This window comes from Mauremys reevesii, linkage group 4, assembly GCF_016161935.1.
Source record: "Mauremys reevesii isolate NIE-2019 linkage group 4, ASM1616193v1, whole genome shotgun sequence".
In the NCBI taxonomy this organism is placed as follows: domain Eukaryota; kingdom Metazoa; phylum Chordata; order Testudines; family Geoemydidae; genus Mauremys; species Mauremys reevesii.
Window position 1 is genome coordinate 59,572,123 of NC_052626.1, and position 19,644 is coordinate 59,591,766.

General features: G+C 46.4%; 1 protein-coding gene and 1 non-coding gene across 3 annotated transcripts in view; one reads left to right on the forward strand and one right to left on the reverse strand.

Annotated features, from left to right (window-relative positions):
• Window positions 1-9,753: 9,753 nt before the first annotated feature.
• TRNAS-GCU lies at window positions 9,754-9,835 on the reverse strand. The gene has a single exon. It is a non-coding gene; the product is annotated as a tRNA-Ser (tRNA).
• A 299-nt stretch (window positions 9,836-10,134) lies between these two features.
• Window positions 10,135-19,644, forward strand: part of KNL1 (kinetochore scaffold 1) — a 46,717-nt gene continuing 37,207 nt past the window's right edge. The window contains exons 1-4 of one of the 2 annotated variants that reach the window (XM_039537651.1): window positions 10,135-10,283; window positions 14,377-14,431; window positions 17,475-17,514; window positions 19,432-19,491. In XM_039537651.1, coding sequence (XP_039393585.1) covers window positions 14,397-14,431; window positions 17,475-17,514; window positions 19,432-19,491 — 135 coding nt within the window. In that variant the 5' untranslated portion in view covers window positions 10,135-10,283; window positions 14,377-14,396. Of the gene's footprint in view, window positions 10,335-14,376; window positions 14,432-17,474; window positions 17,515-19,431; window positions 19,492-19,644 lie in introns of both variants that reach the window. The other variant, XM_039537650.1, reaches the window with a different exon arrangement.

Here is a 19,644-nt window from a genome sequence, read left to right on the forward strand (position 1 = left end):
CCATGCTGCAGAGGAAGGCGAAAAACCTCCAGGGCCTCTGCCAATCTTCCCTGGAGGAAAATTCCTTCCGGACCCCAAGTATGGCGATCAGTTAAATCCTGAGTATGTTTGGCAAGACTCACCAGGAAAGAATTCTCTGTAGTAACTCTATCCCACCCCATCTAACATCCCATCACAGGTCATTGGGCATATTTACCTGCTAATAATCAAAGATGAATTAATTGCCAAAATTAGGCTATCCCATCATACCATCCCCTCTATAAACTTATCAAGCTTAGTCTTGAAGCCAGATATGTCTTTTGCCCCCCACTATTCCCCTCTAATGGTTAGAAACCTTCATCTAATTTAAAGTCCAAACTTCCTAGTGTCCAGTTTATATCAATTTGTTCTTGGTACTAAGCTTAAATAATTCCTCTCCCTCCCTGATATTTATCCCTCTAATATATTTATAAAGAGCAATCATATCTCCCCTCAGCCTTCTTTTGGTTAGGCTAAACAAGCCAAGCTCTTTCAGTCTCCTTTCAAAAGACAAGTTTTCCATTCCTCGGATCATCCTAGTAGCCCTTCTCTGTACCTGTTCCAGTTTGAATTCATCCTTCTTAAACATGGGAAACCAGAACTGCACACAATATTCCAGATGAGGTCTCACCAGTGCCTTGTATAACGGAACTAACACCTCCTTATCTTTACTGGAAATACCTCGCCTGATGCATCCTAAAACCACATTAGCTTTTTTAACGGCCATATCACATTGGCGGCTCATAGTCATCCTGTGATCAACCAATACTCCAAGGTCCTTCTCCTCCTCTGTTACTTCCAACTGATGTGTCCCCAATTTATAACCAAAATTCTTATTGTTAATCCCTAAATGCATGACCTTGTGCTTTTCACTATTAAATTTCATCCTACTACTCCAGTTAACAAGGTCATCCAGATCTTCCTGTATGATATCCTGGTCCTTCTCTGTATTGGCAATACCTCCCAACTTTGTGTCATCCGCAAACTTTATTAGCACATTCCCACTTTTTGTGCCAAGGTCAGTAATAAAAAGATTAAATAAGATTGGTCCCAAAACCGATCCCTGAGGAACCGCACTAGTAACCTCCTTCCAGCCTGACAGTTCCCCTTTCAGTACTACCCGTTGTAGTCTCCCCTTTAACCAGTTCCTTATCCACCTTTCAGTTTTCAGTTGTAATTATGTGTTTAAGCCATGGAACAGAATTACCTCATGGGAGCCCTTCTGTTCCATTAACTGCATATTTCATCTAAAAAGAGATGTATTAGAACTGGAAAAAAATACAGAGAAGTGTTACCTGCACAAAATTCTGTTATGCGCACACTCTAGGGGCACCCACCTTTACCCAGGGCTTAAGGCAGAACCCTCTTAATTTAGGCTCGCACACCCCTTCCCCGTTCCTAGAGTTCAGGTGTAATCTTATGCTCTAGAGCACCCACTCTTACCTTGTTCCTTAGGGCTCAGGTGTAACCCTGTTACATAGGCACCCATCCTTACCCTTCCTTTGGCTCAGGGCATAACTTTACACTCTGCAGGTTTGCGGGGTCTTTTACTGGTAAAAGAGCCTTACACAGTAATATCCTACTTAATCTCTATTAACAGTTACCAAAACAAAATACTCACGCTAATGCTCACCACTCCCAATAAGGCAGATGAACTCTTCTTGACGGACAATTAGGATCAGGTCATCTGGGGACTCCAGCTTCTGCATGGTGTGGGTGGCAGGGTGTTGAAGTCTGGCAGCTCTGATCTTGGGGCTGTGTCCTGGAGTTGGTTCCAAAGACCATCCTTTTAGATCAGTTTATATAGTGAAACTTGAGTCTTGCTTAGCTGTACCTTAACCAGTCATTTTACTAAAATATTACTAAACAATTTTCTAACCAATCCTAACATACTGTACAACAGTGGTCCCCAACCTTTTTGTGGCCAGTAGCACATTCATGTTTTCAGAGGAGTGTGGCGGGCGCCAACAATTTTTCAAGGCTTATTTCGTATTTGTACATTAAATAATACAAAAAACATATTTAATATTACATAATATATGAATCCAGAGAGAAGATGGAGCGAAGCCGCAAGGACAGAGAACACCGGTGCCCGCAGCCCCGGAGTACTCTGTCCCCAGCAGGCGCCGGGGCCCTGGATTCTCTCCCCTGCTGGGCACTAGGTGGGTCCCGCGCCTGCCAGGGACCGAGAACACTGGCGCCCGCAGCCTGCAGCCCCAGAGTTCTCTGTCCCTGGCAGGCACGGGGCCACAGCTTCTCTCCAGCTTAAGCCACTGCCCCGCGCTTGCCAGGGACCGAGAACACTGGCGCCTGCAGCCCCAGAGTTCTCTGTCCCCGGCAGGCACGGGGCCGCAGCTTCTCTCTCCTGCTGGGCACTAGGCAGGCCCCGCACCTGCAGGGAACAGAGAACACTGTGCCCGGAGCTTGAGTTCTCTGTCCCCGGCAGGTGCAGAGCCGTGGCTTCTCTCCCCTGCTGGGCACTAGGTGGGCGCACATAAATGCCCTGGTGGGCGCCATGGTGCCCATGGGCACAGAGTTGGGGACCACTGCTGTACAACAATCCTGTAACCAATCATACCCCACCACCATAATTGATTTACACCTAGCAAAATTAATTATGTAACAGACAGAAACAATCAAACCAGACAGAGCTCATGCAAACAATAAAGAAATGAGGATTTTACAACCACAACAATAAAGTGTTTTCTTCTCAGTCAGAATGCTATCAAACTAAGTTTTCTGTAACCATCTCAAGATCTGTTTCTTTATCTGGTGATGGTGGGCGCTATTAGGACAGGATTGCCACCTTAACAGCCTGATATTACATTGTTTTAATGTAATTTTAGGTGGGATGTGACTTTCTGCTTCTTAGCTTGTGGCTGCTGCTCTCCTAATATGGCCACAGACAAAGGCCTTAGGCCTTACAATATGACTGCAGGAAAAGGCCTTTTCCTTACAGAAGGGCAACAACAATGATAAGGGTATGGAATAGCTTCCATAGAAGGAGAGATTAAAAAAACACTAGGATTGTTCAACTTGGAAAAGAGATGACGGGGGGGAGGAAATAGGATAGAGGTGTATAAAATCATGAATGGTATGGAGAAAGTGAGTAAGGAATAATACTCAACATAAAATAAGAACCAACAGGTTTCAAACAGACAGAAGGATGTACTTCATCACACAATGTACAGTCAACCTGTAGAAAGCATTGCCAGGGGATGTTGCTATAAAGGCCAAAAGTATAACTGAATTCAAAAGAGAATTAGATAAATTAATGGAGGATAGGTCCATCAATGGCTATTAGCCATGGTGATCAGGGATGCAACCCCATGCTCTCGATCTCCCTAAGCTCTGACGGCTATTGGATTGGAAGATAGGGAATGGATCACTTGATAAATTGCCCTGTTCTTTTTGCCCTCTGTGACGCATCTGGCACCTGCCACTGTCAGAGACAAGATACTGAGCTAGATGGCCCATTGGTCTCAGCCAGCATGGCCATTCTTACGTTCACTTTTGAAAAAGCAATCTAATGATAGATTGAAAGGACAGAAGGAGCCAATTTGCTTTCTTGGATACAATAATTTATATTTTAAAATTTGCTTCATTTCAGGATAGACTGGACTAGTTCCAATAAATAAGCATTTGGAACAACAAAAAATTGTCTCCATGTCATTTTATTAATGGGATTGGAATCAATTTGCCTGAGCCCCTGACCTTGCAAGCCTTACCCAAATGAACAACTTCACTGAGGTCAGTAGGACTACTTGTATGGGGCTACAGTGAAAATGCTACAGCAGCACTCTAGCTGCACTCTTGTAGCTCTTCAGCTCTTCACCGCAGGGACAGGAGGGTTTCTCCCATCGCTGGAGTTAATCCACCTCCCCAAGAGGTGGTGGCTAGGTTGAAGGAAGAATTCTTCTGTTGACCTAGCACTGACTTCACTGGCTGTGGATTTTTCATACTCCTAAGTGACATAGCTGGGTCAACTTACTTTTTTAGTGTAGACCTGGCAAAGGCTGCCTGGAGTGTAGGACTGCAAGAATAGACTCAGGAGGGGCTTGCTCTAGGAGCCTGCAGTGCCTGCAATAGCAGAAAGAAATTGCTTTCTAGGGACTTTGATCCCAGTACAGCTTAATTTTCATGGTTATTCGTAGGGGGCACTTTATGACCTTGGGCCAGCCAAGACACTCAGGAAAGTGACTAAACATTACTTCATTTTTTTTACAATACAAATAGACTAATTTGCAAGGGAAACATGACAGAAATGAACATCGTAAGTAACAAGTTTATAATCAACTCCCAAATCCCAAACTTCAGCAGGCTGATACTCCTTCCCTTAGCAGCTGTGTGGGCTTCCTTCCAGCCCACACAATTCTTGTCTCAGCAGGATGAGTATAGGAAGGCTGTTTTGCCACAGTGGGATAAATTAAAGACATCCTGAATACCAATCCCTCATTTTTAGTTTGGTCTCACCATTAAAGGCTTTTGTGTGTCTTTGCAAATCCTCCATCACAAATGTCACTGCCTTTCAGAGGCGTATGAAGTGCTTTCTAAAAAGCTATGAAGCCTGCACCCCCAACAGATGAATCTGTTGTCTTAAGTAACCGCTTTGAGTATTCCTAAGGATTCTGCTTTCCTTTGGTCATAAATATGTCCACTTGGTCTAGGTGAAGACAGCTTCTAGAAAAATAAGTAAACAGAGAGGTGGCAGAGTTTGCAGATGATACAAAACTATTCAGGATAGTTAAGTCCAAAGTTGCCTGTGAAGTTACAAAGGGATCTCACAAAACTAGGTGACTGGGCAACAAAATGGTATGAAATGCAATGCTGATAAACGCAAAGTAATGCACATTGTAAAACATAATCCCAACTACAGATACAAAATTATGGGGTTTACATTAGCTATTGCCACTTAAGAACAAGATCTTGGAGTCATTGTGGATAGTTCTCTGAAAACATCTGCTCAAGGTGCAGAGGCAATCAAAAAAGCTAACAATGTTAGGAGCAATTAGGAAATGGACAGATAAAACAGAAAATATAATGACACTATATAAATTCAAAGTATACCCACATCTTGAATACTGTGTACAGTTCTGATTGCCCCTTCTCAAAAATAAAGATATATTAGAAATTGAAAAGGTACAGAGAAGGGCTCCAAAACTGATTAAGGGTATGGAATAGCTTCTGTATGAGGAGAAATTAAAAAGACTGGGATTATTCAGCTTGGAAAAGAGATGACTGAGGGGGAGTATGACAGAGGTCTATAAAATCATGAATGGTGAGAAGTGTTATTTACCTCTTCATATAACACAAGAACCAGAGGTCACCCAATGAAATGAATAGGCAGCAGGTTTAAAACAAACAAAAGGAAGTACTTCTTCACACAGGCAACCTCTGGAAGTCATAGCCAGAGGATGTTGTGAAGGCAAAACTATATCTGGGTTCAAAAAAGAATTAGAAAAGCTCATGGAGGATAGGGCCACCAACAGCTATTAGCCAAGATGGTCAGGGATGCAACTCCATGCTCTGGATGTCCTTAAGCATCTGATTGCCAGATGCTTGGACTGGACAGCAAGGTTTGGATCACTTGATGATTGCCCTGTTTTACTCATTCCCTTTGAAGCATCTGGCATTGGATATTGTCAGAAGACAGGCTATTAGGTTAGATGGACCACTGGTCTGACTCAGTATGGCCATTCTTATGTACAGCTGATTTTTGCTGTGCTCTAATGTGTTTGCTTTATATCAGGTTTCAGTGTGCTTAGTTTAGAAAGTGCTTTGGAACCCTTCAGATGAAAAGTATTATTTACATGTTAATTATTATCACAAATTTGATCTCTCCCAGTTTAATATTTTCTAAACACTGGCTAAAGCAAATCCATAAGTTTATCTGATTTCCAAGACATTTTGCTCTTGAAAGATAACCAGTAAGGATTTGTTTTAATTGGATGTCCATGTTTTTATTTTTGTGTTTTGTTTTTGCTGCTTTATGATGTATAAAGACCACTGAATCAGTTTGTTTTCCTGCTTCTATTTTGCTGTGGAAATATCAAGACTGTTGTCTTTTTTGGTTTCCTGAAATGCCTCTGGGAGATCTCTGTGATATTTATTGCAAGCTCTCAAACATTCATTGAAGAGGTGTGGGAGGTTGAATCTTCTAGCAAAGACATCGTCAATCATCATTATCATCACCACCAAAGCAAATCCCAAAGGAACGTAGCCTCCTTGCAGATCGAGCACCACTCCAATCAATCTTTAGTTAGGTTCTTAAGGACAGTCTGGCTGGATATTCAGTCTTTGTCCATCCCTGGTAATCTTATCACGTCACCAAAGCTTTTGGTAACCATATAATCACTGTCCATGTGGCAACATTCCTTAGTGAATATGCTTTATAATTTGTTGATCTTCCATCCTAATATTATGTCTGTATCAAGAAAGCTGCTGAAACAAAATCAGTGCTGATGGAGGTGGTTGGTGGGTTTGCCTACAAATATTCTAATTTTTTATCTTGTCCTGCCACTTAATATGGAACAGTTTATAGAGATGATGAGAATAAAAAATGCCAATCAACTGTTCTTCAGCCTACCTTAGTGCACAAATTTCACTGCCATACAACATAACTGTGACTGTAGAGCTGCAGGTTCATAGCAAGCTTGTTGTCACAACATCACCAGAGAGGCTGCTGAAGAGCTCGAAACAAAGCAGCAGCAGCTGCTATACAAGTGTCCACCTCTCTCTAGCCTCCTTCAGCACTGTCTATGATGCTTCCCAAGTATTGTACAATTGCCACCTGCCGAGTGTTCCATCTGGACAGGTTAACAGTGAGCTGATTGTAATCTGGAGTTGGAGGGTGCTTGATGGTAATGGTCAGGGACTTAGTTTTGTCTAGATTAATAACCAAGGCAATATGTGCTGCTTTTCACCTGACCTGATCATTCAAAGAAAACCTTTCTCCAAAATATGAGTTACTAATATTAAACAGTTGTCAATAAATAAAATTGGAGTTTTAAAGAATCTGACTAAAAATCCCTTCCACTGTCAATTGCTCAGCTTTCATTCTCTTGATTTGTGCAATTTCACTGGCTTGTAGTCTTCCACTCTAGACAGGAGATAAACCTCTTAATACACAAAAACAGGGCAAAAAACCTTTTTGTTCTTTCTTTTTTTTTCCCCAGGGAACTTTGTTGGCCTTTAAAAATAAGAACTAGAACAGCGGATAAGTATTTCCCCCCCATCCCTTCCTCCTTTATTAATCACCTTTAAAGCATGTAGCTGGGAGGATAGGCATATGTGTTAGTGTGAAACACATAGACACAGGCAGGTCGGCTCCAGGTTTTCTGCTGCACCTAGCAGCAAAAAAAAAAAACAAAAAAAACCCGCAGTAGTGCGATCGCGCCACTCCACTCTTGGGCGGCAATTCGGTGGCAAGTCCTTCGCTCCGAGAGGGACTGAGGGACCTGCTGTCCAATTGCTGCCGAAGACCCGATGTGCTGCCCCAATAGTGGCCGGAGTGCTGCCCCTTGGTATTGGCTGCCCCAAGCACCTGCTTCTTTAGCTGGTGCCTGGAGCCGGCCCTGGATGCAGGAAATATTCATGAAAGTTCAGCTGTTACTTTCTACTATAAGGAAGCACAGATGTCCATCCACTATAACTAGGCTTGGCAGAATTCAAATTTTTAAATATAATTTTTATGGATAATATCTATGTTTATTTTTAAGCTTTTTTTTCTTCAATTTTTTATCAGTTTAAGTTTTCACAGCTGCAGGAAATTATGAGAGGTGTAACATAATGGGGTCAGTCAATAATTATTTAATGACAGTTGATGTTGAGAATCAAAAGTTAAAGCTTTACACCCATTAAAACAAACATTGTCAATGTCACATGTCAAAAATCTACAAAGTAAATATCTTTAAATCAAACTCTAATTTCCTAGACACTACTGTGCTAATAAATGATGGTCACATAAATACCACCCTATACCGGAAACCCACTGACCGCTATACTTACTTACATGCCTCCAGCTTCCATCCCGGACACACCGCACGATCCATTGTCTACAGCCAAGCTCTAAGATACAACCGTATTTGCTCCAATCCCTCAGACAGAGATAAACACCTATAAGATCTCTATCAAGCATTCTTAAACCTACAATACCCACCTGCTGAAGTGAAAAAACAGAGTGACAGAGCCAGAAGAGTACCCAGAAGCCACCTACTACAGGACAGGCCTAAAAAAGAAAATAACAGAACACCACTAGCCATCACCTACAGCCCCCAACTAAAACCTCTCCAGCGCATCATCAAAGATTTACAACCTATCCTTAGAGATGATCCCTCACTCTCACAGATCTTGGGAGACAAGCCAGTCCTCGCTTATAGACAGCCTCCCAACCTGAAGCAAATACTCACCAGCAACCGCACACCATACAACATAAACACTAACCCAGGAACCTATCCTTGCAACAAAGCCCGATGCCAGCTCTGTCCACATATCCATTCAAGTGACACCATCAGAGGACCTAATCACATCAGACACGCCATCAGGGGCTCGTACACCTGCACATCTACCAACGTGATATATGCCATCATGTGCCAGCAATGCCCCTCTGCCATGTACATTGGCCAAACCGGACAGTCTCTACGCAAAAGAATAAATGGACACAAATCTGACATCAGGAATCATAACATTAAAAAACCAGTGGGAGAACACTTCAACCTCTCTAACCACTCAGTGACAGACTTGAAGGTGGCAATTTTGCAACAAAAAAACTTCAAAAACAGACTCCAAAGAGAAACTGCTGAACTTGAATTAATATGCAAACTAGATACAATTAACTGTGGCCTAAACAAAGACTGGGAATGGTTGGGTCATTACACCAATTGAATCTATTTCCCTATGTTAAGTTCTCCTCACACCTTCTATGGGCCATCTTAATTATCACTTCAAAAAGTTTTTTCCTCCTGCTAAGGATAGCTCATCTCAATTGATTAGACTCTGCCTGTTGGTATGCATACTTCCACCTTTTCATGTTCTCTGTATCAGGGGCGGCTCTAGAAAATAGGCTGCCCCAGGCAGCGCGGTGTGCTGCGCCGCCCTTCCTCCGTCCCGCGGCGGGTCCCCTCTTCCCGCGGCTCCGGTTGAGCTCCCACGGCAGGTCCACCGGAGCCCCGGGACGAGCGGACCTGCCGCAGGCACGGCTGCGGACGGTTCGCGGCTCCGCTTGAGCTGCCGCAGTCATGCCTGCGGGAGGTCCAGCCGAGCCGCGGGACGAGCGCCCCCTCCGCAGTCATGCCTGCGGCAGGTCCGGTCGTCCGCGGCTCCGGTGGACCTCCCGCAGTCATGCCTGCGGCAGGTCCACCGGCCCAGCCTGCCGCCCCCTAGATTTGGCCGCCCTAGGCAGCAGCTTGGTTTGCTGGTGCCTAGAGCCGCCCCTGCTCTGTATGTATAAATATCCCCTGTCTGTGTGTTCCATTCTATGCATCCGAAGAAGTGAGCTGTAGCTCACGAAAGCTCATGCTTAAATAAATTTGTCAGTCTTTAAGGTGCCACAAGTACTCCTGTTTTTTTCCAATCACTATAGTCACCCAGCGCCCTGATAGGAGATTGTGGTTGCGATCAGTGAACCTGGCGGGTATGTTAGGTTCCCTGCTAAATAATCAAGCGCCCCTGCCCGCCAGCAATAATGTAAATCCAACCAGTTCATTTATTAATTAAACAGAACGAAAAAACACTTTCCGACGAGGATGGGATTCGAACCCACGCGTGCAGAGCACAATGGATTAGCAGTCCATCGCCTTAACCACTCGGCCACCTCGTCACAGAAAACTCTAGTCTCCCGTAGTCTATAAGAAAGGACTCTAGCCAGGCTTAGTTCGTTTTGGGGATCCCTGTACAACATACACATACAGAGGTTCCCACCACGACGAACAATCCTCCCCGCCGCGCTTTTTGCCCGGGAGGGGAGCCCTGAGATAGTTTAGGATGAAGCATTGCAATGCAGTATGTAGAGCTGACTAAGCGGAGGCTGCCATGTTGTACGGAAATTCGGTGGCCGCCATGTTGTACGGCAGAGGGTGTAGGGGCCACCATATTGTACTTTCGGAGTTCGGTTTTCCGGGAGCCCAGGGCGCATGCGCAAGAACAGGCGGTTAGGTTTGAATAGTGAAGCGGCGGCCCCGGCCGAGCCTAATGGGCGCAGCGGGAGTAAGCGGCGGCCCGGAGGCGTTGGTGCCTTGAGGGCTGGATTTGGAGCGGAGCCGCGGCGGGTGAGGAGTCCTTAATGGCGGCGGCCCCTGAGCGGGGCGGCGCGGAGAGAGGTGGGACTGGAGGGCGCGGGCCCGGCCCGGGGACGTGCAGGAAGGGCGGGTCACACGAGAGCTCCCCGACCCCCGCGGGGGACCCGCTCGGACACCGCCGCGCCGCCGCTCTGTGTAGGGCGGGAGGGTCTGTGACCCGGCGTGGGGGGGGGCGCTCGCTCCCTGGCTCCCGATGGGCCCCTCTCCCGGCCTGGGGCTGAGGGCGGATCGCCTCCCGCTCCTCTGCGTGTCGTGAGGTGACGGTAACTGTCCCATCGAACCGGCTCAGTCTTGCAAGAGGCGTTGGGAGCGGGAGTGAGGGGGAAGCCGAGACCTCGGGGTCCCGCACGTGCAGGTCTGTGCGGTGCAGCTGTCCGCACATGCGAAGCGGGTTCGGTTCTTAAAACGCTTCTTGCTTCTTTTCCATTGCGAACACGGCATCACCACTGATCGAAACCTGCTCTCAGCCAAGCAGCAGCAGTTTGCGGGGTCCCCAGTGCAGCCTGTCCCATTAGCAAGTGTTGGGGCTATTTGCATGCTAAGGTTCTTAAGCACAGAGAGTTGTTTTTTACAGCTATTTTGTGCCAATATTTTGTTCCTCCCCTTTCTTAGGCCACATCTACACTAGAAACTTTTGTTGGTATGCGTTCTTTCTAAGCAGAATTGTGTAGCAGCAGAATGTCAGTAGCAAGGCATAGAGTCTTTATTACAAAGGATATTTTCAGCAGTGAGGTGGAATAGGAGAGAATTCTAATGCTTTTAATGATAGCTAAAAATAGCAGTATAGTTGGGGTAGCATGAGTGGGAGCTCCCAGTACAAGCCCACCTGGACTCTCTGAGTACGTTATCGGGATGTTAGCTTGAACCATTGGCCATGCTTCCTTGGCTACAATGTTATTTTTAGCGTGCTAACTCCAGCAGAGCTAGCATGGGTATATCTAAGCCAGCTGGGAATCACAGCTCTCAGCTCAAATGTAGATGTACCTTCAGGTAAAGGAGTTGTAAAAGGCCATAAAGTGGTTCTTAAATTCTACACATGTGGTATTCTTTCTAGGGAGTTGGCTAAGTGTTTGAGTGTAGGCCAGGATCTGGCACCTGTTGAATCTTATACTGCCAAGGGCCAGTGTGAATTTGAACAATGCCTCAATATTCACAAGGAGGGTAAAGGGAAGGTGATGGGGGGAAACCACCCCCTTTTGTCCTTTAATAGTGTTATATGGAATCCTGTGGATGAGAGAGAATGGGTTGTAAAAGGAGGTGAAGAGCTTGTATGTTTCTGCAACTGTGGTGTTGGCAGACTAAAAGTTTGTGTGTTAACAGGAGTAGATGAAAGAGGGAAGAATTAAGGTTGCATAGGCAACCTTAACTTAACATTTCCTGGCTTGCAGATGTTTGAGGTGTGCTCAAGTCAGCATTCTGCAAAGGGATGACCTACTGCAAAGCAACCTTAACCCCATGTTAACATAGTTTTTCGCCACTGAATTTCCTACTTCTTTAAATGTGATAAACTATGTTGTTGATAGGAGTTAGTAGTTATTTAAGTAGTTGAACATATCATATCCTGCAATTAGCATACTAAGCCAGCTGCCCTCTCACCCCAAACATGCATCACCTGTGCCCCACCAGTCCAGCTTTGGCACACCTCTTGAGCCAGGCCAGTTTTATGTTTGAGAGAGAGATTCTCTGACCTCTGTCCAATAGATGTACCCCATATCAGAGAAACACTGAGATATCAGAGCTTGTAATATTTCTATGCCATACAGTACACATATGCAGTCAGCCATGGACCCAATCAATATACTTCCAACACGTATTAATAACTTTCATCCTGTGTTGGGATGTGCTGACAGGGCTGTGGGATGCAGGAAGCTTAGGGTGCACTGGCAGAGCTTTGAGGTGCAGGGGACTGGGGTGAATTGATAATGCAGGAGGTTGGCGGGCACTGGCAGAGCTGGAGTGCAGGAGAGTTGGGTTGTAGGCTGGTGGGGCTCCACTGGCATCTGGGGGAGCAGGGTGGTTGGAGTATACTGGCAAAGCTGTGGGGTGCAGCGTATTGGGGTGCACTGGAAGAGCTGGGGTGCTATACCTCCCTCATCTTAGCCGGCAGCCTCTCTCGCCTTCCCTAGTGTTCATCCCTATTTATCCCCCTCTCCTTGCTGAAGCTCCAAACCCCAACCTGTTATTCCCCCACTCCTTTGCCCCCTAATATCTTTCCCTTTCTGTCCCAAGAAGCATTCATATGTCTAATTTCCTCCCCCAAAATGAAACTGCCACCTGTGATTCACAAATTGCAACAACCTCCAGCTGCTCAGTCCCAAACTCCTTTTCTTTTAGTTGGGAACTTATGATTTACTTTTCCTTAGTTCTGTTAATTGAAGGGTGGGCTCACAGCCATTAAGAGGTCTGTCATTCATCCAGTCATTGGAAAAAATAATTCCAATTACACAAATATAATGACGGGGTCTAAATTAGCTGTTTCCACAAAAGAAGGACATCTTGGAATCATGGTGGATAGTTGTCTGAAAACTTCAGCTCAATGTGCATCAGTGGTCAAAAAGTTTAATAGAATGTTAGGAACTATTAGGAAAGATATAGAAAATAAGACAAAGTACAATGCCACTCTATAAATCCACGGTATGCCCACACCTTGAATACTGTGTCGAGTTCTGGTCACCTCATCTCAAAAAGGATGTGGGACTGGAAAATGTTCAGAGAAGAGCAACAAAGATGATCAGGGGTATGGAATGGCTTCCATACAAGGAGAGACTGAAAAAAATTAGGGCTGTTCAGCTTAGAAAAGGGATAATTGAGGGGATATATGATAGAGGTCTATAAAATCATGAATGGTGTGGAAAAAGTGAACAGAGAAATGTTATTTACCCTTTCTCACAATACAAAAACCAGAGGTCCCTTGATGAAATTAACAGGAGGTAGGTTTACTACAAGCAAGAGGAAATACTTTTTCACACAAAGCACAATTAACCTGTGGAACTTAGTGCTATGGGATGTTGTGATGGCCAAAAATATAACTGGGTGGGGGAAAAAAAAACTAGACAAGTTCCTGAAGGATAGGTGCATAAATGGCTATTAGCCAAGATGGTCAGGGATGTAGCCCCTTGCCTGGAGTGACCCTAACCTCTGACTGCCAGAAGTCAAGAGAGGAAGGTGGGGTGGATCTCCCCAAAATTGCCCTGTTCTGTACATTTCCCCTGAAACTCTGGTATTAGCCACTGTTGGAGACTGTATACTGGGCTAGATGGACCATTGGTCTGACTTGGTATGGTAGCTCTTAGGTTTTTATTAGTACCTCTCAGTTTTAACAGTACAAGGCAGCAAAAGAAAATCATTTGGTAATGGGGGCTTTAATTCAGGAACTTCTGGGTCAAATGACCCCAAATTTGGATCACTAACACTACCCTGTCCTCCCTGGAGGCACACCAAATTTCAAAGCAATCAGAGTTACAATTTGGATTCTAGAGCACTTACAGAAGTCAAGTTTTAAGCATTTATAATGCAAGGAATTGAACTCTTAGCTGTTTTTTTAGTATTGGCACATGCACAGTGTAAAAATGTACATTTTCTTAAATACCACTCTCAACTTGGGTCCCCCAAAGATTTAGTGAATGCCATACAATACCTTGGGCAAAACTTGACAGATGGGACCATTTTGATCCACATTGCATCAATAGTTTGACCTATAGCTCTGGCAAAACAAAAAAATCCTAGAAACTTTTCAACTTTTCTGTAACTCCTGGCTTAAAGGACTCCAACTTTTTGAATCCCTATCCCTGCCCTGCACCTCCTGAGGCATGCCAAACTTCAAAGAAATCCAGCTAAGCATGTTGATTTTAGAGCAGTGGTTCTCAAAGCCGGTATGCTGCTTGTTCAGGGAAAGCCCCTGGCGGCCGGGCCTGTTTGTTTGATTGTGGCTCCCACTGGCCACGGTTCACCGCTTCAGGCCAATGGGGACCAGGGAAGTGGCGCGGGCCGAGGCTTAATGTGATTTCCCTATTGCTTGACTCTTAGCAGTTTTTTGGATTTTAATGTTGTTTGTTTGTTACAGGAAAAGCACGCCCTTCAGAAATGGACAGGATTTATTCAGAATCAAATGAGGAAAAGTAAGTGGAAGCTTCCAGCTGAGAATTTTAAGGTTCCATACATTGTTTTGTTTTAGTGGATAAAGATGAATTATTTCCTGTCCTTGGCTCTACACACAGCAGCTGTCCCCAGAGTCACTAACATCTCCATTAAACCCAAAGGACAGAGGGAGCTTTGTTGGTACAATAAGGGGAAGTTCTACAAATATTTCATAGCGGTAGGTTTTTGAGATGTGTTAGGGTTCCCTCCCCACTCTGAACTCTGGGGTACAGATGTGGAGACCTGCATGAAAGACCCCCCTAAGCTTATTTCTACCAGCTTAGGTTAAAAACTTCCCCAAGGCACAAATCCTTCCTTATCCTTGGATAAGTACTGCTGCCACCACCAAGTGAGTTAGACAAAGATTCAGGAAAAGAACCACTTGGAGTTCCTGTTTCCCCAAAATATCCCCCCAAGCCCCTTCACCCCCTTTCCTGGGAAGGCTTGAGAGTGACCAAGGTGAGTACAGACCAGACCCTTGGTTTTTTAGGACACTAAAAACCCAAACAGATTCTTAAAAAACACAACTTCATTATAAAGAAAAAGTAAAAGAAGCACTTCTATAAAATCAGGATGGAAGGTAATTTACAGGATAATCAGATTCAAAACACAGAGGATTTCCCCTCTAGGCAAAACTTTAAAGTTACAAAAACAGGGGTAAACCTCCCTCTTAGCACAGGGAAAATTCACAAGCTAAAACAAATATAATCTAACACAGGGGTCGGCAACCTTTCAGAAGTGGTGAGCCGAGTCTTCATTTATTCACTCTCATTTAAGGTTTCGCGTGCCGGTAATACATTTTAATGTTTTTAGAAGGTTTCGCTCTATAAGTCTATAAACTATCGTTGTATGTAAACTAAACAAGTTTTTTAAAATGTTTAAGAAGCTTCATTTAAAATTAAATTAAAATGCAGAGCTTATCAGTTTAGTGCAGTGGTTCTTAACCTGGGGTGCACCCCCACCCCTGGGGCAGGGCCGGTGCAAGGATATTTTGCAACCTAGGCGAAACTTCCACCTTCCTTCCCCCTCACCCCCACTCCCCCGCACATCAGTTCATTGAGGGGCAAATCCCAATGAGCCTTTATAGACCCCAGGGGACAGCCATGCCCAGGGGCTGCTCCCAGACCAGGTTCCCCCCTCCCCGCCCCCTGAACTCCGATGGAAGGTGCACAGCCCCCTCGTCGAGCCCTTCCCACCCCACCCTGGTGGCCCCTGCCCCGAGTCCACGCACTGGTTTTGCCGGGCTTGGGCCGCTGCAGCAGCTCAGCAGGGAGGAGCCACCTTCCGGAGGCACCGGAGAGCCAGAGCGTCCTGCTTGCGGCAGCAGCGAGCCCCAGCCATGGAGGAGCCAGCATAGTGCAGGGGGGCAGCAGCCCTGCAAAGGTGGTGGCGCTGCTAGCGGGGAGCAGCTGTGCCCTCCTGCCCCTCCTGCCCAGGCTGCGGCCCGGCACCCCCCCGGGGGCTCCTGCAGTGGATGTATGCGGGCGCCAGCCCCCATGCATCCCCCAGATCTCCCCTCGCCTAGGGTTACCATATTTCAACAATCAAAAAAGAGGGGAGAGCCCTGCCCTAGCCCCGCACCATCCACTCCCTCCCACTTCCCAACCCGACTGCCTCCATCAGAACCCCGAACCCCACCCTGCTCCTTGTCCCCTGACTGCCCCCTCCTGGGACCCCTGCCCCTAACTGCCCCCCAGAACACCAGCCCCTACCTAAGCCTCCCTGCTCCTTGTCCCTTGACTGCCCCCTCCTAAGACCCCCCTACCCCACCCTAACTGCCCCCCTAGGACCTTACCCCCTACCTGTCCCCTGACTGCCCCAATCCTTATCCACAGCCCCGTCCCCAGACAGACCCCCGGGACTCCCATGCCCCATCCAACCACTCCCCGCCCCCTGACAGGACCCCCAGAACTCCCGACCCATCCAACCCTTCCCCTGCTCCCTGACTGCTCCCCGGGACTCCCCTTACCATGCCCATACCGGTCAGACGCTGGCTCCATGTGGAGGCAAAACAGAGTGCTGAGGCAGTGGGAGTGGGGGAGCTGCGGGAGGGACAGCGGCGGCTTACACTTCCGGGAGCTGCAGAACCCAAGCGCAGTGAGTGGGGAGCCAGGGGGTGCGCCTGCCTGGTCTGCGGCCCGGTGCTGCCCCCCAGGGGGCTCCTGCAGCGGATGCATGCGGGCGGCGGTCCCGTGCGCCCCCTTGGTTCCCCCCTTGCCGCACTCGGGCTTTGCGGCTCCTGGGAGCGTGAGCCGCCGCCCCTCCCGCAGCAGGCTCAGGGCCTCGTTTCCCTGGCGGCTCACACTCCTGGGAGCTACAGAACCCAAGCACGGTGAGGGGAGAGCCGGGGGGTGCACCTGTCGCCGGTCTGGGATCCTGGCCGCCTGGCCTGCTCAGCCTCCTGCCGGCCTGGGGTTCCATTCACTCAGCCAGCAGCAGGCTGAGCGGGGCCGGCGGTCGGGACCCTGGCTGGCAGCCACGTGCCAGGCAAAATCAGCTCGCGTGCCACAGGTTGCCAACCCCTGAGCTAATGCATTTCCTTACTTACTATTTCTGTAATATTAGCTGCTTAGTTCAGATATGGCTTAGGGAGATGTATTTTCCCTGCCCTGGTTCCTCGCTGACCCGGAGAACACAAAGGAACACAAAACAAAAACCTTCCCCCACAGATTTTAAAGTATCCTCTCCCCTTATTGTTTCTTTTGGTCAGGTGCCAATCAGGTTATTTGAGCTTCTTAACCCTTTACAGGTAAAGGAGGGATTAACCCTTTACAGGTAAAGGTGTCATCAGAAAAAAAAAAAAAAAGAGAGAGAGGGGTGGGGGGAACAGCACTATATTTTCCAGAACTTCTTTTCTGCTCTGTAGTATTGGGATCAGCTCTGCCAAGAGGGCTTGGATTGAATTATTTTCTAAACATAAAAATAATGAAATCCTGCCCATTTTAGAAACTTGTTAAAGATAGTGTCATTGAAGAATGACATCCCTTGTGTGGGTTTACACACTAACAGATTTTCTTTTCTCAGTGATCATACAGAACGCATCAGAAGGCAAAGGCGTTCCTCGGTGAGTGTGACTTTGAATAAGTTTTATCAGTATTGGAAGCTGGTATAGATGAGCCTGTTTTTCTCCCTAGCATACGGAAAATCTTCAGAGTCAAAAAAGAGTGAGTCAGCTGGGTTTGCCTCCACATCTCTTTCTGGTGGTCATTCTAGTTGCTTTTATAGTGCAGTGTGGCCACTTACTCAGTAAGCATCTACTTTAAGATGTCATTCCTGCCAATGTAAGTCGCACACTACATCAATTTAATAACTCCACTTCTGTGAAAGTGGAGTGCTTAAGTTGATGTAATTAAGTCAATGCAGTGCCCGTGTAGACCAGGGATTGGCAACCTTTGGCACGCGGCCCATCAGGGAAATCCGCTGTCGGGCCGGGACAGTTTGTTTACCTGCAGTATCCACAGGTTTGGCTGATCGCAGCTCCCATTGGCCGTGGTTTGCTGTTCCAGGCCAATAGGGGCTGCGGGAAGCAGTGGCTAGCCCATCCCACGGCCCACACCGGTTCCTGCAGCTCCCATTAACCTGGAATGACGAACCGCAGCCAGTGGGAGCTGCGATAGGCCGAACTTGCAGACCCTGCAGGTAAACAAACCCTCTCGGCCAGTCAGCGGATTTCTCTGAGGGGCTACATGCCAAAGGTTGCTGATCCCTGGTGTAAGCACTGTGCTGCTTACATCGCCCTTTGCCACCAGGGGCTGACAGCCAGAGCCCACTGCTGCCCTCCCAGTGAGGAATTGGGGGTGGTGGGGAGGAGAGCCGGAACCTCACCTCCGCTTTCCAGTGATGATTTGAGGGGAGGGGGGGAGGAGAGCCTGAGCCGGGGTGGCCTCCCAATGAGGGATTGAGGAGGGGTAAGAGGGGAAGGAGAGTTGGACCCCTGCTGCTACTTCTTGGTGAGGGATTTGTGTGTGTGGGGAAGGACAGCCTGAGCTTTATCTGTCTCCCGGTGAGGAATTTGGGGAGGGTGGAGGGAGAGTCTGAGCCCAGGTGGTGGGGCTCAGGCTGTCAGTGGCCCCACACTGTCAGTTAAATCTGTGGAAGTGCTCCTGATGAGGACGCACACTGCTGACAAAGGAGCATAGTGTGGACATTAAAAATCAAATTAATTATTGTAGTGGCTGTATGTTGACTTAATTTTGTAGTGTAGATATGTCCTCAGTGTTCTCCACAGCATATTGAAATAGCCGTTCGGTGGATATACTGGTAGACAACTGTTTAATGGTCCATATGTTGCATCGTGGAAGAGGATGGAAGCATTGCTATTAACAAGTGACGTCACACAGTTTGACACGGTTTCTGTGGAAAGATTTATAATTTAAGAAAAAACCTACATGGGCTCATCTAGTATCTTTCTGACAAAAGTGAAAGAACTCATTATTGAAAGGGACAGCCTTATGTACCTTATTGTCTAATAGAAGAATTGGAAGTGCTTAAAACAGTGAAATGAAACATATGCTCAGAAATTCAGAATGAGCTCTGCCTGAGATGTACATCTTGTATGATTGCTTTAAAAATTCTTAAGAGGTTTTAAGAGTTGCTGCACTCTCATCTTCCTTTGGTCATTAACATCTCTTTAAAAAAATCTTATCTTCTGCACCAGTGTGTAATACCAAATTAACCTTACTGTCTCATCCATTTTCTAATGTCTCCATCCTGCACACTACTTTTCTCAGATGGAGTTCTGTACTGTCTTGCTTTTTGGAAACTGTCATTTGTGGTAGGTGAAGTTGTAGATATCAGGAAGCAGCAGCAAAATGTTTGCTTGATTAGCATTCTGATCATAGTAGAGTAGAGGAGAGAGATGGTCTGTATTGGAACATGTTACTCATTTGCTAGCTTTCCTGAATGCCTGATCTTTTGTAGGAGAGCAATTGTTGAAGCTGCAGAAATCATCTTCTCAACTATTATAAATATTTCTTTTTAGATTTTAAAAGCTCCGCGGAGTCCTCTCAAGGACCTTGGGAGTGGGAATGAATTCACTCAGGTAGGCATTATGCCTTTACTTGTCAATATTTTTAATGACTGCAGTCTGTTCCGAACAAATGTCATTGATTGAGTCACCTCACTGGTATAGCTGCACATGTAGAAACTCTTGTTATAACTGTTCAAGAATATGAATGCTTCAGTTGCTAAAATT